We start from the raw sequence: 19,198 nt of genomic DNA, 5'->3' as shown, positions 1-19,198 counted from the left end.
AAATTAATTTGTTCCAATCAAAAAACTGTCCATTAAAAATCACCTCCAAACCATAGAGTCTGTGACGCAACTCAAGAATAACCTCTTATCAGAAAAAGTGATACGACAAGCCATACTTGCTTGTGCACTCTGTCGTGTCTGATTCTTTGAGACTCCATGGACTGTAGCCCGCCAGGCTCCTCTGTCCATGGGATTTTCCAGGCAAGAATACTGGACTAGCCTGCTATTTCCTCCTCCAGGGGATCTTCCCAGGGATCGAACCCACGTCTCCTGTGGCTCCTGCATTGGCAGGCACATTCTTTACCACTTGAGTCATCTGGGAAACCTTATATAAGCCATAATGAAACCCTATTTCTAGGAAACCAAGCACAATTATGCTTAATTACGACTAAAGATGGACCATACTTACTTTAAATATTTAGATAAGTCATCACTTAATTGTTTAGGGATGTAATCAGATATCAGACCATGGGCATAACAAACATAATCCTCTGAAAGAAACAGAATGGAGAAAAAAATTTAGTAATAATTATGGTTGCTTCACAGTCAAACTGACTGGAGTTCAAATTCTGGCATTATCTAGCTTTGGAGAGGCACTTAAGCTTTTTGTGTGTGTGTGTGTGTGGGGATGCTCATATCCATCTGTCAGAGTGGTGGGGGGATATGATGTATGAGATATCATATACGATGACATTGAAGATATGATGAGATAATAAAGTATAATACAATATATGCCCACTAAATAACAGATAAAAATTCAGGGTTCTTCTCTTAGTTGAGGCCCTTGAATACAAATAAAGTTCAAACATCAGATGTAACAAGATGAAATAGTCATCTTTTCTAGGTTGGTTTCAATATAAAATAAACCTAATTACTGAATAATAATGAGTATGCTCATTTAAGAGAAATAATATACAATGTGTCTCTATTAAGCACTTGCTGAATGTTACATATTACCCCAAACTAATGGGATGAAGTTGCTCAGTCGTGTCCATCTCTTTGTAACTACATGGACTGTAGCCTACCAGGCTCCTCCGTCCGTGGGATTTTCCAGGCAAGGGTACTGGAGTGGGTTGCCATTGCCTTCTCCAGGGTATCTTCCTGACCCAGGGATTGAAGCCAGGTTTCCCACATTGCAGGAAGACTTCACCGTCTGAGCCACCAGAGAATCCCAAACTAATAAAACGCCTTAAAAATGTAAAAAACAAAACTCAACAGAGTGTATAATCATGACGTCTACAGCATCTGGATTTTCAGTACTAAAATGAAGCTCTGGTATCAATTAGATACAGTTACAAAAGAGAAAATCTGTTTTAAAGCCCTCTTCCTCAATTTAGTATTTTTTTTGTAGACTACTAGGGGATAATCACACTCAATAGATGGGATAATCACAAGGGGATATAAACTACCAAAAGCACTATCTCAGGCTTGCTGCTGGGATATTCATTTCCATCTTTTTTCCCTTTTCTACATTTGACATCAGGATAACAACCTGCCTCAGTATTATCAACAGTTAGAAAGGGACTGCTGCCTGGATGCCCTGATCTCAAAGTCTTTAGTAAGAGACTTTCACTGCCAGCACTGAGAACTGAAAGTTATCACTGGACCCTTCTTTTTTAAAAAATTAATTAATTTTTTTTTTATTGAAGGATAATTGTTTTACAGACTTTTGCTGTTTTCTGTCAAACCTCAACATGAACCAGCCATAAGTACACATATGTCCCCTCCCTGTTGAACCTCCCTCCCATATCCCGCCCTATCCCACCCCTCTAGATTGATACAGAGCCCCTGTTTGAATTTTCCAAGTCATACAGCAAATAAGAAGGCCAACATATCTGTTTGCTTCCTCTGGCACATATCAAGCTAAAGGTCTAAAAAGGCAAGAATGTAAAGAGTATAAAGCTTACTTTATGGCTGGAACACTAAATGGCAATATAGCGAAGCCCAGACTCTTAGATGTAGATATTCGTTTGGTAAAAACACCAGACTCAGAGTAGACAACCTGGTCTGCTAGCTAGGATAGGTGACCCTGAGTAAGTGATCTACTTCTCGGAGACCATAGTTTTTCATTTTTAAGATGAGAACATCTGTCTAAACAACCACTAACATCTCTTCTCCTGCTTTACTGAAAATCTTTGGTTTTATGTATCCATCCATCACCCATGATCTATCCATCTATCCGGCCAGCCAGCCATTTGACTCAGTCTCTCTCTCCCTCTGTTAAGCCTATCACAGACACTGACAGCTAGTTAATTAAGACGCCAAGGGCAGTCTACCACTCCCAGAATGGCGGGAGCCAGCCATCATCTGTGTGTGTAAGGTACTGTGAGGTGGATTTCTGCACATCAAAGACTGCCTGAATCACAGCCAATCACCAACAGGCTGCTTGGTATTTGTTTTGTAAATGACGAAACTCAGATGTTTTGGAATCATATATTTAGAACAGGGGAACACTGAATTAGAGTTTAAAGTCAGGAGAATTACTGTCCTACCATTTCAGAAAGTAAATTGTATCAGATAGCTTTTGTTATTCAACTGTACATATAAAGGTAAGAGGACACTACAATGAGAAAGGCAAAAGAATGTATCTTAAAGGATTAATTGTCCAGTGAATAAATTTCATCTAAAATCACAATATTGAGACCTACAGTAGGACTTATGCTTCTGGAGAGAAAGATGCAAACAGATAAGCTCTGGAAATCCTTGCCCCCAAGAACAGTACAACAAAAAGGTTACGAGTGTGGGCTTAAGTGCCGGGCGAGCTCCATCAGTAGTTCAGCTCTGCCGTTTACTAGCTGAGTGACTCTGCACACGGCCTCCAAACTCGCTGTAAAATGAAACTTGGAGGGGGGCTCAGATGAGCTAGTATGTGCACGCTGGCAACTTAGTAAAAGGCGTGGCACACTACACACCCTCAATAAAGGATAACAAGGGTCGTTATTACTATTAGTGCAAGATATAGATTTTGTGAATGAATGACTTAAGTATCAATTAGTGATAGAATTGATCTACAGCACAAGTACTACTTGGTTTTGAAATAAAATGCACACCTGCCATGAGATCCAAGAGAACACATTGGCAAGAATGTGAAGTTTCTGAGACATTAAGGTTTTTAAATCCTAAGATGGGCATTTACACATTGGCGACTTACTCCAGACAAAACAAACAAAACAAAACAAAAAATGATTCGCTTACCGTCCTTGTCACTGGAGACCTGGCCCCCAGAGAAAAATGCAGTAGACTGTACCCGGGCACTGACATTTACCTTATTGGTTTTTAATGCTGCCATAGTCTGATTAACCTATGAAATAACCAAAGGGAAATATCAGGATATTTTCAACTAACTTTAGACACCCTGACTTTTCAGACTTTCTAAACCCATGATTCCAATCCATTTAAGGTCCAGGAAGAAGTAGTACGGATCTAGATGTATCTTCAGAAGATAAGAGATGGCTTCATATTTGGGGACGGGTGAGGGGTAGTGACTACGCTGCAGGATGAGCTCGGTATGTGGGCTTCCTAAGGCCTACACCGTGCGAGAGCACGGACTCTGGAGGCAGGCGGCTTGGGTCTGCTGTGACCACGGACTGCTTACTGAACCTCTCTGTGCCTCCACCTGTGAAAGGGAAAGAAAGATAGCGCCGATCTCACAGGACTGCTGTGAGGACTAAATGAGTTAATGGATGTTAGGCCCTTAGGACAGAACACGGCACAAAACTTGTGTTTTATGATTTTCTAAGGAGAATAAATAATATAAATTTCTCACTTTCTAGGAATTTAAGAAAGGAAACACAATAAATATAAACTTCACCTCACTATTTCATATCATTATCATTTGCTAAGAGCAAAAACTAAATGCCCAGTTTCTGCTCAGCACTTCTCATTCTTCATCTACACAGAATCCCACAAATGCAAAGACTACTGATGATGCAAATGAAGAGTGAAACACACGCACTTTTTAAACCTTTTCCCTACTTCACCCAAACAAGCCTGATTAATACTGCAAGGCTCATCTCCATGTTCCCAAGCTCCCAATGTGCCCATTAACATGATGTGACAATCATGTTTTTCATATAGAAGACAGAAGAGAATCTTAGGAATCACTGCTAGAACTGATATCCACAAAACTTGCAAAAACTTTGTCATCCAAAGATCTGGTCTGGTGAGATTCCTTATCACTGTGAAAGTAAGCGATATCCTTAGACCAATGGCTTTTTGTTTCTTCACTATATGCACAGTAAGAAATACTCAGCAACCGAATACCCCAAAACATATATAAATATGTTACAGTCATACTTAACACTTGCCCTTATCTTGTGCTTTTTTTAAAACAATATAAAAATATATATTTGATTATACAGAATAATCTCAGTTTTTTCTTTTGCAAATTCTTTTCCATTATGGTTCATCACAGGATATTGAATAGTTTCCTGTGCTATACAGTGGGACCTTATTGTTTATCCATTCTATATATACCACTTTGCATCTGGTAATCCCAATTCTCAATCCAACTTTCCTTTTAATTCATCCTCATCTATCCTAGCCCATTCTATTCCATTCCATTCCAAGAGAAATACTGGTTGTGATCCACTAAATTGATTGGGAGAACACTGCAAGAGATCTTATATTGAGTTTAATTCTTAGGATCACCAAGACACAGGGCTTGCCTGGGAGAAGACCCGTCTTCAGCATCTAGACGCTAAACCCGAACCCCGTCTGCCTGGCCCCTGCAGGTCGTGTGTGAGCAACGTCAACTTCTGAGATGCCTGCAGGACCCACAGAGAGTACACGTGGCCCTGCTGTTACCTGGCTTGGAAGACTCAAGTCTACACCAGCAACTAGCAAGTACTTCTTCATTCAGTGGTGAGGGTCACAGGGAAATGGGAACAAGCACGTCAAGCTAAGTCCAGAGCCGCCTGAGTTAGGAAAAGTGCAAAGTCAAAGATTCTTCTTGCACTTGGCAGATTTTTGTACAGCTTCTCTCTTGTAGGTGGACTTTCAAGATGGTTTTTGGGGTCAGGCTTACTACCTTCTCTCTTAACATTTTTAAAAAGGAACATTAAACTCTTTCTGCCACAAGGCACTGAGAGGTACTGTACCTTTTTTTCTAGCCATTTTAATGTCTTCTCTTTGCTGTACTTGTAATATTTCTTCTTGTCTACTTCTGGATTAAAAGAAAAAAAAAAGACAGTGCAGTAGGTTAAGCAAAAAATAAACTCATAAAGCTATTTCATATACAAGATAACAGTTTAAAAATTTCAAGGAATTCTCTGGTGGTCCAGTGGTGAGGACTCCGTGCTTTCATTGTGAGGGCCCTGGTTCAATCCCCAGTTGGGGAAGTTAAGATTCCACAAGTTGCAAGGTGCAGCCAAAAAATAAATAACATTTTATATACTTGAAAAACTCAATTAATAACCCTGAGAGCATTCTTGAGACACTGGGAAAAAAAAATTCCTAAACAGAACTGGGACATCTTAGGTTTCACCAAATATTAAATGAGTGAGAATTTAAGAAAAGTATCAAATTATACAAATAGTTCTCATCACAAGGAGAAATTTTTTTCTCTTCATTGTATCTATATGAGATGGTGGATGTTAACTAAATCTACTGTGATAGTCATTTCAAAATACAAGTAAATCGAACTATCATTCTGTACAATATAAACCTACACAGTGACGTATGTCAATTATTTCTCAATAAAACTGAAAACAACTGTACCAACAAATCTGGAGGAAAGGTAATTTTTTAACTGAATATAATTGATGTACAATATAGTACTGATTTCAGGTAGAGTGATTTGATATTTACACATACTCTGAAATGGTCACCACAGTAAATCTAGTTATTGTCTGAAAAGGTCATTTTTAAAACTCAGCAAATTAACACACCAAGCCATCTTCATTTTTCTGAATAATTTTAAGATCACCCCAATGTTCTCAAATGAAAGACTTCTTTTCTAAAATAAAAATGGAAATCCCAAGAGAGAAAATTGAAGCTAAATGCAGGTGCCTAAGAAGTTCATTGCATACATTCAGGAAAAGAACTGTGTTAACTACTTAGAACTGTGCTGGTGGGACTGGTGGAGAAAGAAGAAGAGATTTATCTTTTAATGTATTACCAATATAGCCATAGCTATTTCAGGGGAATTTAGATTTATGATAGGCTCAATTTGGCCCTTTATGGGGATAAAAGTTTCATCTCCTATAAATTATACTTCCTCTTCTCACAATCCAGCTAGCTTTATGTAATCTAACGGCTTAATGTCACGTATAGCATATATATGGTATATGACATTAAGCTGTTATTTCCTCGGTAACACCTCATTCACGGGGTTTCTTGCTTTCTGTGCAATCAGCAGGGGCAGCTCTTCCCTCCCGCCTCCACGCAGGAGTTAGCTGCAGGAGCACTGGGATTCCTAAGGCCAGATGCAAGCTCGCCTTTCTCTTTCCTCCGTAATCATGGTGGGAAATGGAAACTGCTTACTCAGGGGTGGTTTTCTGCAGACGGTTAAACTGCTGGAGTTTCAGTAAGACGGTTTGTACGGGGAAGGGCTGGCCCGAGCCAGCTCTCACTGTGTCCTCCCCATCTCAGCCTGCGGGCACTAACTAGAAGGCAGAGAGTCGGGGCTGGCCCTTTGCACCCGTGTCCGCAGGATGTGTCACCGGAATAACGAAACGGCCTGTTGGGGAACCAAGGCATGTGAGACTAGACTCAGCCTCCCTGGAGCTGATGCACTATTTCTTTGTACAAAAGGAGGGCCGCTTCTAAGAGCACACAGCCACCACTCAGAACATGTGTGCTGCTGAGTCTCAGACCTTCCGACTGTTGCCTGAGGCAATCTCCCTAGAGGCTCCCATCCACGAATCCCACCTTGACTCTGCCGCTCGCTTGTCTCTGCCTCCAAATTTCGTGAAAGGATGATCTACAACCTGCCACAGTTTTCCTTCCTCTTGCTCACGGTCTGAGCCCCTTGCAGGCCCCTTCGCTCTGGAAATGCTGGTTCAGAAGAGGAGACCAGGCTCTGAGCTGTACTGCTGGGGCTCCTACACCCCCAGTGCATGACGTCACCTTGGGAAGTCACCTATCAAATGAGGGCATGGCACAACATCTGGCACATAGCAAGTACTTCATATTATTTAAGAAAAAATGAAATAACTCATTAGTGATAATAACATCACATCTTCAGGCCTGTGCTAAGTTCTTCACACATGTTTTCTCACTGAATGCTCAGAATGAATCTCAGGTGGAAACTACTATTTGTCTCCACCTTAAAAAACTAGGTTTGAGTGAAGTTAAAATAAATTGTCCAAAGTCACTGAGCTGGTAAACAGGAGCACTGGATTCCTTCTCAACCTGGATGGTGTCTGAGAAGCCATGGATTTGGTGGTGTTCATTGCGACCTTATGGACTACAGACTGCCAGGCTCCTCTGTCCATGGGATTCTCCAGGCAACAACACTGGAGTGGGTTGCCATGCCCTCCTCCAGGGGATCTTTCCAACCCAGGGATCAAACCCATGTCTCTTACACCTCTTGCATTGGCAGGTGGGTTCTTTGCCACTAGAGTCACCTGGAAAGCCTGGATATCATTTTATTAGTGTGTTAAGAAGTCTTTATACATTTGGAATACACACACAAACACACACATATACACACACATACACTATCAGATATTTGTCATGTAAATATTTTCTTTCAACTGTAGTTTGTCTTTTTTTTCTTAATGGTATCTTTCAGAAAACAGGAGATATTAATTTTAATGAAGTGTAATCTATAATTTTTTTTAATGGTTAGTGGCTTTTGTGTTCTATGAAATCTTTGCCTATCCTCAGGGTCACAAAGGTTTTCTTCTATGGCTTTTTCTAGAAATTTAGTAGTTTTCATTTTTTGCATTTAAGTTATTAATCCATTTCAAGTTAATTTTTCTGTATGATTCTGAGGTAAGAGTCAATGTTGTTTTTCACACGGATATCCAATTTTTCCAGGTCATATGTTGAAAAGATTATCTTTTCTCTCATTGAGTTGTCTTGACACCACTGAAAAAAACAATTGGCTACGTAAATGTCGGTCCACTTCTGTTCTCTCTATTTGGTTCCATTTAACTATCTCTCTATCCTGTACCAATGCCATACTTTCTTATCTGTTGTAGTTTTACAGTAAGTCTCGAAATCAGGTTGTATAAATTTTCCAACTTGTTCTTCTTTTTCAAAATTGTTTTGACTACTACAGATTCTCTGCACAGTTTTATAAATTCTAGAATCAGCTTATCGATTTTTACCAAAAAAAAAAAAAAAAGCCTGAGAGGCATTGCATTATATCTATAGATGACTTTGGAGAAGATGGACATCTTAACAATACTGAGTCTTCCAACTCACGAACATGGTATCTCTCTCTATTTATTTAATTCTTTTATTTCTCTTTGCAATGTTTTACATTGTTCAGTGTACTGGTCTTACATATATTGTGCTACCTTTATCCCTACAGCCTCATGATTTTTTAATATTACAAATGGCATGCTTTTATTCCACTGTCCAATTGTTCACTCCTAATATACAGAAACAGAATTGATTTTTGTATATTGACCTTATATCCTGGGAACTTGATTATTGGTTCCAGTGATTTTGGGTTTTGGTAAATTCTTTTGAGCTTTTTATATACATGACCCATACTGTTGATGTAAAAAGACAATTCACTATTTACTTTCTAAGCTGTATACCTTTAATTTTGTTCTTATCTTATCAAAACTGCTAGGACGTCCACTACATTGGCGAGTAGATGTGGAGAGGACTGACATCCTTATCTTGTACCAATCTTAGGGAAAAAGTGCGTTCAGTCTTTCACAGTGAAGTATGATATTAGCTTAGGTTTATCATGGATGTCCTTTAAAAGAATGAGGAGGTTCCTTTCTATCTCTAATTTGCTGAGAATTTCTATAATGACTGAATTTTGTTAAGGGTTTTTCCTACATCTATTGAGATGATCATACAATTTTTTTGTTATGCATAAATATGGTGAATCATACTGATTGATTTTCTAACATTCAACCAACTCTGCATTCCTATGATAAACCTCACTTGATTATAACATACTGTCCTTTTTACACAGTTAATTTGCTATATTTTAAAAGTATGTTTCAGTCTATGATCATAAAGAATACTAAATTGTAGTTTTCTTTTTGCCACTCTGATTTCATAAAATTAGTTGGGAAATATGCCTTTCTCACTTAATTTCTAAAATAATCTAAGTATCATTATTTCTTTGAGTATTATTTTTTCCTTCAAGTATGGTAGAATTCACCTAATGAAGCCAGGTGGGCCTAGAGTTTTTTTTTCTAAGAAGTTTTTAAACTGCAAATTTATTTTGAATTAAACATTCCCTGGACAAGAAGATCACTAAGAAATATCCAACTTGAATACCCCAAAAAAGCTATACAAGGACCAAGTGCATAAACTATCACTTAATTTTAAAATTTACCTATTTTGATAAGCAAAGTGGTTTAAAAATTCATTTAAAAATTCATTAAATTCATGAAGGCCACAGATTACCCACGATTATGAAAAATACCACAACATGTTCTGTCAGTTCAGTTCAGTCACTCAGTTGTGTCTGACTCTTTGGGACCCCATGGACTGCAGCACACCAGGCCTCCCTGTCCATCACCAACTCCTGGAGCTTACTCAAACTCATGTCCCTCGAGTTAGTGATACCATCCAACCATCTCATCCTCTGTCGTCCCCTTCTCCTCCCGCCTGCAATCTTTCCCAGCATCAGGGTCTTTTTCAATGAGTCAGTTCTTTGCATCAGGTGATCAAAGTATTGGAGCTTCAGCTTCAGCGTCAGTCCCTCCAATGAGTATTCAGGACTGAATTCCTTTAGGATGGACTGGCTGTATCTCCTTATAGTCCAAGGGACTCTCAAGAGTCTTCTCCAATACCACAGTTCAAAAGCATCAATTCTTCAGCGCCCAGCCTTCTTTATAGTCCAACACTCACATGCATACATGACTTCTGGAAAAACCATAGCTTTGACTAGACAGACACTTGTTGGCAAAGTAATGTTTCTGCTTTTTAATATGCTCTCTAAGTTGATCACGGATTTCCTTCGAAGGAGCAAGAGTCTTTTAATTTCATGGCTTCAGTCACCATCTGCAGTGATTTTGGAGCCCCCCAAAATAAAGTCTGTCACTGTTTCCATTGTTTTCCCATCTATTTGCCATGAAGTGACTGGACTGAATGCCATGATCTTAGTTTACTAAGAAACTTTCTCACTCTCCTCTTTCACTTTCATCAAGAGGCTCTTTAGTTCTTCTTTACTTTCTGCCACAAGGGTGGTGTCATCTGCATATCTGAGGTTATGGATATTTCTCCCAGCAATCTTGATTCCATCTTGTACTTTATCCAGCCCGGTATTTCGCATGATGTACTCTGCATATTAAATTAAATAAGCAGGGTGACAATATGCAGCCTGGATGTACTCCTTTCCCGATTTGGAACCAGTCTGTTGTTCCATGTCCAGTTCGAACTGTTGCTTCTTGACCTGCATACAGATTTCTCAGGAGGCAGGTCAGGTGGTCTGGTATTCCCATCTCTTGAAGAATTTTCCACAGTTTGTTGTGATCCACGTAGTCAAAGGCTTTGGCATAGTCAATAAAACAGAAGTAGATGTTTTTCTGGAACTCTCTTGCTTTTTCAATGATTCAACAGATGTTGGCAATTTGATCTCTGGTTCCTTTGCCTTTTCTAAAACCAGCTTGAACATCTGGAAGTTCATGGTTCACATACTGTTGAAGCCTGGCTTGAAGAATTTTGAGCATTACTTTGCTAGCACGTGAGATGAGTACAATTGTGCGGTAGTTTGAACATTCTTTGGCATTGCCTTTCTTTGGGATGGGAATGAAAACTGACCTTTTCCAGCCCTGTGGCCACTGCTGAGTTTCCCAAATTTGCTGGCATATTGAGTGCAGCACTTTCACAGCATCATCTTTCAGGATTTGAAATAGCTCAACTGGAATTCCATCACCTCCACTAGCTTTGTTTGTAGTTATGTTTCCTAAGGACCACTTGACTTCGCATTCCAAGGTGTCTGGCTCTAGGTGAGTGATCACACCATCGTGGTTATCTGGGTCATGGAGATCTTTTTTGTATAGTTCTTCTGTGTATTCTTGCCACCTCTTCTTATTATCTTCGGCTTCTATTCTATTGTATCCTAAACTTAATATTTGCAAGAGTTTATGAGTTAGATAACATGTAGATATGCTGGAAAGGTTTCTTTCCCTAATGTATCTGTTGCCTGTAAAACTGGTCTTGAACATCTGGAAAGACTGGGCTTACAAAATAAAGATGGAATAAAAAGGAGTCCACAATCAAATAACATGTTCAGCAATTGGGTAATCGGTTCTCAAACTTGAATTTCCCTGATATATTGTTGAACAAACTGCCTGGAGCACATTTTCACATCTACTTTCTGAATGTTTTCCACAACTGAGAAACTCATATGGTCTCTTTTTTTTTCTCTTGCCTCCTGGGAATAGAAACTTGGCAATGGTGCTTGGGGTATTTTAATCAGGTAAGTTTTCCTGGCTCTTCCTGTTAATCATATCTGACAACGCAGAGCAGCTTTTGCTTGCAATATGAAACAGAGCATTACACTCAAGACGAAGTTCATAACCCTTTATTAGTCCTTTCCCCTGTCAACTCTCCACTGAATGGGAGCTTTTTTGGCAAGAAACATGTTGAGCCCCAGAGCTAGCAGAGACACATCATTTCCTTCACTAAAAAAGTGAACAGTGCTAACTAAAGCCACCACCATCACCATTCAGGATACAAGCAACTGGGCTGGGTTTATCCAGTGGGGAGAAGGCAAAGGGTGAAGGTTCTCATAAACCTAGCAGGCTTAAGTGTTAGTTGCTCAGTTCATGTCTGACTTTTTGCAACTCATGACTGTTGCTCACCAGGCTCCTCTGTCGGCAGAATTCTCCAGGCAAGAATACTGGAGTGGATTGCAATTCCCTCCTCTAGGGGATCTTCCCAACTCAGGGACTGAACCCAGATTTCCTGCATTGCAGGCAGATTCTTTACCGTCTGAGCCACCGGGCAAGTCGGACACAACTGGGCCATTAACATCTTCATTTTCAGACATTTTTATTATTGTCTGATTATCCCCATTCTCCTACTTAAACCACTTGACTATATAGTCATCAATGGACCATCAAATAAGTGTGTACTGGTCATTTACTACATGTGTGTGTGCATGCTCAGTTGCTCAGCTGTATCAGACTCTTTGTCATCCCATGGACTGTAGCCTTCCAAGCTCCTCTGTACATGGAATTCTCCAGGTAAGGATCCTGGAATGAATTGCCATGTCCTTCTCTAACAGATCTGCCCAACCCAGGGACTGAACCCAGGTCTCCTGAACTACAGACAGATTCTTTACCATCTGAGCCACCTGGGAAGCCCCACTTACTGTATACCTAGTACTTAAACATCAGGAAAGAATTTAAAATCTCTAGTTAGAAGCCTTAATGATACTAACATTTACTGTGCACCCAGCACTCTCTGGGCACTGATTTACTTGTATTATTTCATTTAATTCCTGAAGTATCTCTTTGTGGTAGAAACTATTAATTGCAATATTTAAATAATGTTCATATGCTGGTCATTAGAGATCTCAACACTCTAAAGCTAAGAGAAGGAAAGCTTCATTTTATGACTTAGAACAATTTTTCAGGGTACTAATTATAATGTATAGCAGAATATGAGGAGTACTCTTAACCCTTCAAACCCTTCATCTGGCATATCACGGATGCTGAAAAGTTTAAATGATTTGCTCAAAACTAAGTAGCAAATGCTTTTTAAATTTTTCTTGTAGGCCATCAGATCCTGTAATCAGATTACCAGGTTTTTCCTAAAGAAATTCTTTCCCTGAGATTTAAAGCAAACATAACAACATATTAACAGTGGTTGATAATTGGGGTTGGGGACAAACAATATTGATAGTTTTTTACTCTGAGTTTTCCATTATTTTTAAATTTTTCAATAAAAAAAATTGCTTCACCTGACCATGTATTTTTGTTTTCAAAGCAGATATATCATCAACTTGTATACTGTGCATCCCCGCAGAACCCAGTTTTCACTTCCCTTACCCTCTACTGCTGTTGCCCTAACTTGTCATTTGTCTCCATCAGAGTCAAAGCAAAGTAAGAAAAAGACCAGTATTTTACTTACGACTATCCCTAGAGCCTGGCTCTAGTGCTTAATATATGCTTCTTAGTAGGTGCTCAATAGATGTTTCCTGAATCAATAAAGGCATAGATTTTATGCAAGTTTTACAAATGGAAGCCCAAGGCAGAAAGCAGTTGAGGGACTTACGCAAAGTCACAGCCTCGTTCAAAGAACTGAACTAAAGCCCAAGCCTCGTGAACCCTGGCCCTGCAGGAGACAGGCCACCGTATTTCACTGCTCCAAACTTCGCAGGCTGAACAAGCAGTGCAGTAGAGGAAGAATACTGACAAACGGAAGGGAATCTGAACCAGAACTTTTCCTATAACCCACACGAATAAGCATCATCTTCTGCGGGCCTTCCAGCTTCTGTGTTCTCAGACAGACCGGCTAGCCTCCCCAGCAGCCATAAGCCTGACTTCACAGGCCACATGCTATACCTTTCTCCTCTGTCACGTGTTGAAGTAACTTCTGAAGTTCAGGAAGTTTCAGCAACAAGATGCAATCCGGGAACATGTCATCCATCACAACTTGATCCAGGGGCTGAAACTTCCCCTGAAAAGACTGTAAGTCAGTCAGGAGGCAAGCACTCCAGTCAACAGACTCATACATTATAAAAAACAGAGAGAAAAAGATACATAATTTCATAGCTGGAACTGTAAACTAAGTTTCAAGCCATTTGTTCCACCTAAGAACTCCCTCTATGGGGACAAGCTCCAGAACTGACTCTCAGCTCCCTTTAGAAAGCTCTTGAAAGCACTGGGGAATCCATTGACAAGTGGCAAGAAAGGCTTCAATTTAAATATTCTCTTTTTCCTAGATAGTAAGAATAATCTACAGGCTTCCCAAGTCTCACTGTCTTCAGATTCCTAGCTTAGTCTATTTTCTTCTATGATCACCTGAAGTGTTAAATATTTAACTACTTTAAAACAATGATTTACTTATATGTAATGAACTATGCAGTCATGACATAATCATTTCATAATAAACTAATGTTTCATTCTCCTTTTCTTTACCATGTACACACAAAAAGGTTCTGAAATAAGAAGTGTGTTTGAACATAAAGTCAGTAACAGCTGGGAGAGCTAGACAGAAGAATTATTTTTTACTGATCTTAAAATAAATTGTATATTTTTTAAAAAATAGGTCACCATTTCAAAAGTGAATGAAAGTGAAAGTGCTAGTCACTTAATTGTGTCCAACTCTTTGTGATCCCCATGACTGTCACCCACCAGCTCCTCTGTCCATGGAATTCTCCAGGCAAGAATACTGGAGTGGGTTGCCATTTCCTTCTCCAGGGGATCTTCCTGACCCAGGGATTGAACCTGGGTCTCTTGCACTGCAGGCAGTTTCTTTACCGTCTGAGCCACCAGGGAAGTCCCAAGTGAAAGTGTTAGTTGCTCAGTGGTATTTTTCTTAATTAAATAGAGACAGATCACATTTAAAATATAGAAGAGGAATATCTGGGTGCCTCATGGGCTATTTCAAGGGGCACTAAAAGTATTTGGGAAGAGACAGCAAAACAGTTTACAATGAAAGCCAATCACCACCATGAGCTTCATTCTGCATCTGCCAACCTGAGCCAGTCACAGCACCCCCAGAGCCTCCCAGAGGGCCACGGTGAGGATTAATTCACCAGTCAAGTCAGGTTCTTAATGGGAAACAGGCGAACAGTCCCCCGAAATGGGGTGAAGGCCTTTAAAGGTGCATCACCTCAGGCACTGAGGCTGGTCAGTGGCTTCCTCCCTGCTGGTATACCCTAGAGAACACCCGGAGCGGAAGCCCCTGGAGTTGCCATCTTCTTCCCTGAACACTTCCAGGGCCTTCCTGGGGGTAACTAGAACCATTTCTGCTCCTCAGATATACATGGCTTACCAGCCTCACTGCTCTCATGCCCTAATTATACTGGTTATCACAGCAGCCTCCAGATAAGGGAAAACATGATTAAACTAAGGAACAAAACTTCACTAAACCACACTAGAGAACAGAGTGAAGATTCAGGAGAGGGGGAGAGTATGAGAAAACAAGAAAGCACAATTTCGAATTTTAAGTCAGTTTCATTACTCAGTGTTTATCGCAATTAAATTGATATAAATACAAAACAGGAGTTTTGGAAAATGGGTCTAAGTACTCAGTGAGAACCCATCAGCTCTTAAACTACCGGCAAACACACTGAGTGCAAAAAGAAGATGTGGCTAAGTGTTTGAATAACACTATTCCCTGATGTTGTTATTTCGAAGGTTTTCAAGCTGTGGTTGGAGGCCCCTGGGAGTCCCCAGAACCTTTGCAGGGGTCCACAAACTTCAAACTACTTTCATAATAATGCTATTATGCTGTCTGCATTTTCACTGTGTTGACATTTGCACTGATGACTCCAATGCAAAGGTGGGGAGAACTGCTGGCTTTTCAGCACCAGTCAAGGTGGTGCTGCCGAACTGTCCAGTGGTCACTGCGTTCTTCACTGCCATGGACAAGCAGTTATAAAAATGTCAGTTTCCTGGACCAAGCAGCAAAACAATTACTTTTATTTAAATCTTGACCCTGAGTGCAAGTCGGTTCAATGTTCTGTATGATGAAAGTGAAGCATGGCTAAAGCACTTCTGCTGTCGCTGAGGCTCAAGGAAACACACTGTGGAACTGTCTGAGTTGTGAGCAGAGCTAGCTGCCCTTTACTCAGATTTTCCCCTGAAAACATCACTACGGACTATTGTTATTCAGACTTGAGTATTTGACAGAACATAAATGCAGTCAATCTGTCACTTAAAGGGAAAGACTAACAGTATTGTAGCCAATGAAAAAATTTGAACTTTAAAACAAAAATTAGAATTGCAGAGAATTTGTATCTGTCACTATGACATGCTTCCCAGCATTCAAAGAGTTTTCTAAAGAGATCACTCAGTTCAGTTCAGTCGCTCAGTCGTGCCCGACTCTCTGCGACCCCATGGACTGCATGCAGCACACCAGGCCCCTCTGTCCATCACCGACTCCCAGAGTTTACTCAAACTCATGTCCATTGAGTCAGTGACGCCATCCAACCATCTCATCCTGTCATCCCCTTCTCCTCTAGCCTTCAATCTTTCCCAGCATCAGGGTCTTTTCCAATGAGTCAGTTCTTTGCATCAGGTAGGCAAAGGACTGGAGCTTCAGCTTCAACATCAGTCCTTCCAATGAAGATTCAGGACTGGTTTAATTCAGGATGGACTGGTTGGATCTCCTTGGAGTCCAAGGGACTCTCAAGAGTCTTCTCCAACACCACAGTTCAAAAGCATCAATTCTTCAGTGCTCTGCTTTCTTTATAGTCCAACTCTCACATTCATACATGACAATTGGGAAAACCATGGCTTTGACTAGATGGACCTTTGTCGGCAAAGTAATGTCTCTGCTTTTTAATACACTGTCTAGGTTGGTCATGGCTTTTTTTCCAAGGAGCAAGCGTCTTTGAATTTCACGGCTGCAGTCACCATCTGCAGTGATTTTGGAGCCCAGAACAGTCCATCGCTGTTTCCCCATCTATTTGCCATGAAGGGATGGGAACAGTTGCCACGGTCTTAGTTTTTTGAACGCTGAGTTTTAAGCCAGTTTTTTCACTCTCCTCTTTCACTTTCGTCAAGAGGCTCTCCAGTTCCACCAGTAATATTAAATTAACAAAGGCGTGTGTGTGTGCACACGTGCGCGTGTTCTGCTGACATTTGGAAAACCTGAAAAATTCAGTGAGACAGTATTTTCCAAATGGGCTTATGACTTTTATTTTGAAAATAAATAAATAAGTAAATAAGGCCATTTTTAAATTTCTCAGTCTTAATTTCTGATGTAGTCAATGAAACCGTACCGTCACTCAGTGGTGTCTGACTCTTTGTGACCCCATAAACTATAGCCCACCAGAGTGCTCTGTCCACGGAATTCTCCAGGCAAGAATATTGTAGCAGGTTGCTAATCCTTTTCCAGGGGGTCTTCCCAACCCAGGGATTGAACCTGGGTCTCCAGCACTGCGGGCAGATTCTTTACCATCTGAGCCCCCTGGGAAGCCCAATGTAGTCAATATTGATAGATAAAACACACAGGAACAAAAAGCTCTTTGGGATCCTTAATAATTGTCAAGTGTAAAGGTATCCTGGGACCAAAGTATTTCAGAACCTCTGTTTGGAACTATTACTATTAATAAACTCTGTCTTTATATTACAAAGGTAAATTTTATTGTCTGGGATTCCTTAAGTCTTGGCTATAGCTTCCCCATTAATGAGCTTTTTGCTGGACACACACTCCAGTGTATCTATTTCACAGTCTCTCAAAAAGAAGAAAATGAAAGACAATAAATCTACTTTCTGCTCTTAAGGATTGAGGTCTTAAACATCTGCACTGTATTCAAAAACGAATGAGGTTTTTGTTGTTAGGCTCTGTCAAACAGGGAAGGGAGGTAACACAGAGGGTGAGGCGGTTCTCAGAAGCCTCTGGTGAACCAGTCCAAGGCCACAGTGCAGTGTCTCAGGTCTGCCGACCAGTGCTCCCATCTACACCGGCACACGCGAGGCAGGTGTACTACACCAACCAAGTTACACTCAACTGTGGGGAATCTGCACTGGGACCACTGTACGGAGAGAGAGGAGGTTAAACAAACAAAGCCAATCTATGCTATTTCCCCACTGTCAATACCTCAACCTGGGAAACTCACCTCTTTATCGGCCTTTATAAGGTAGTGGAGAAGCAGAAACAGAGGGTCCACAGGTGTGGCAAAGTGAAGAAGACCTCCTATAGATTAAAAAGAGAATTCAATGTTCTGGAAAGACAACTGAGTCATTTCATCTTAATCCTAATGTGGAAACCATCCACTGAAAAATATATGTGAAATTCCAAATTCAGAAGCTCCCCCTATTCAGGCCCAAGAATCTCTCAAAGACAGAATGTGGTCCCTGAGGTTCTACTCCAAAGAGCTTCAAACCCTGGTATAGAGAGGGAAGCTAAGACACTGAACTGGATCTTCAACTTTCCACTTCTTCTTCAGAAATCATTTTTAACAGAGGCCCTCCTCTCCCCACCTCCCATTCCTCCCCCCACCAAAATAGCAGGGTTGGGGGAAGAGAGACAGAATGTGAACCAGGCAAATTTTAGGAAACCAGTGTAAGTCCATCTACAGAGCTGCAGTAAAATGTAATTTCCTGTGCTTTTGAGCACGAAGCCACGGGAAAGCGATATTAGTCCCTCTGTACATGGCTCCTTCTATGTGCTCTGGGCTCACGGTCAATGACTCAAAGCTCAGAGGTTGTTACCCACCCCAGATTCTAACCATCTCCCAAAGAAAAAATGCAGGTGGGTAGGCATCTAACAAGACTGAACATAGGAAACTGGGATCTCTGCAGTTAGATGGGTGATGCTCACCAGGCTGAAAGGAAAAAAGGCAAATCAAACCAACTAGGCCGCCTAGACCTTACTTTTCTTTAGTCTATCACATCCCCTCCAAACATCCTGGAATCCTTCCATGGAAGTGACACAGAAGAGCAATAAACAATTCATTTATCTCCATACTTACTGATTTGGTTTCAGGAAACATGTACTGATTTTTATTCTCTAACACTGCAACCCAACTATACAGCCAAGAAATTCTAACCCTAAGTTATATACATGAATGCATTTCATAGTATGTTTAAAGAAAAAAATTAAGGACATAATTTTATATGATGACCCTGCTGCTGCTAAGTCGCTTCAGTTGTGTCCGACTCTGTGCGACCCCAGAGACGGCAGCCCACCAGGCTCCCCTGTCCCTGGGATTCTCCAGGCAAGAACACTGGAGTGAGTTGCCATTTCCTTCTCCAATGCGTGAAAGTGAAAAGTGAAAGTGAAGTCGCTCAGTCCTGTACAACTCCTAGAGACCCCACGGACTGCAGCCTACCAGGCTCCTCCATCCATGGGATTTTCCAGGCAAGAGTACTAGTTAATGATTTTTTTTTAAAGTAGAAGGAAGTTTATGAAAACAATCTATCAGAAGCTC

The 19,198-nt window shown here is 40.6% G+C and overlaps 1 protein-coding gene across 18 annotated transcripts in view; it reads right to left on the bottom strand.

The window, feature by feature from the left end:
- Positions 1-19,198, bottom strand: part of RNASEH2B (ribonuclease H2 subunit B) — a 74,979-nt gene that overhangs the window by 28,547 nt on the left and 27,234 nt on the right. For 10 of the 18 annotated variants that reach the window (XR_015137992.1, XR_015137991.1, XM_086329166.1 and 7 more), the window contains 5 exons: positions 17,885-17,961; positions 13,656-13,770; positions 5,100-5,164; positions 3,196-3,301; positions 410-491 (listed from right to left, as the gene is read on the bottom strand). Coding sequence is in view for 15 of the 18 variants with exons in the window: in XM_086329166.1 (XP_086185292.1) it covers positions 410-491; positions 3,196-3,301; positions 5,100-5,164; positions 13,656-13,770; positions 17,885-17,961 (445 nt within the window). In the remaining 3 variants the exon portion in view is untranslated. Of the gene's footprint in view, positions 1-409; positions 492-3,195; positions 3,302-5,099; positions 5,165-13,655; positions 13,780-17,884; positions 17,962-19,198 lie in introns of all 18 variants that reach the window. The other 8 variants (XR_015137990.1, XM_086329164.1, XM_086329162.1 and 5 more) reach the window with 1 other exon arrangement.

Source organism: Bos grunniens, chromosome 12 (genome assembly GCF_055505025.1).
Source record: "Bos grunniens cultivar Pamir isolate PY7600 chromosome 12, Bosgru_T2T1.0, whole genome shotgun sequence".
NCBI classification, from domain to species: domain Eukaryota; kingdom Metazoa; phylum Chordata; class Mammalia; order Artiodactyla; family Bovidae; genus Bos; species Bos grunniens.
Note: the sequence above shows the minus strand (reverse complement) of the source record. Positions and strands in the feature narration are given on the sequence as shown.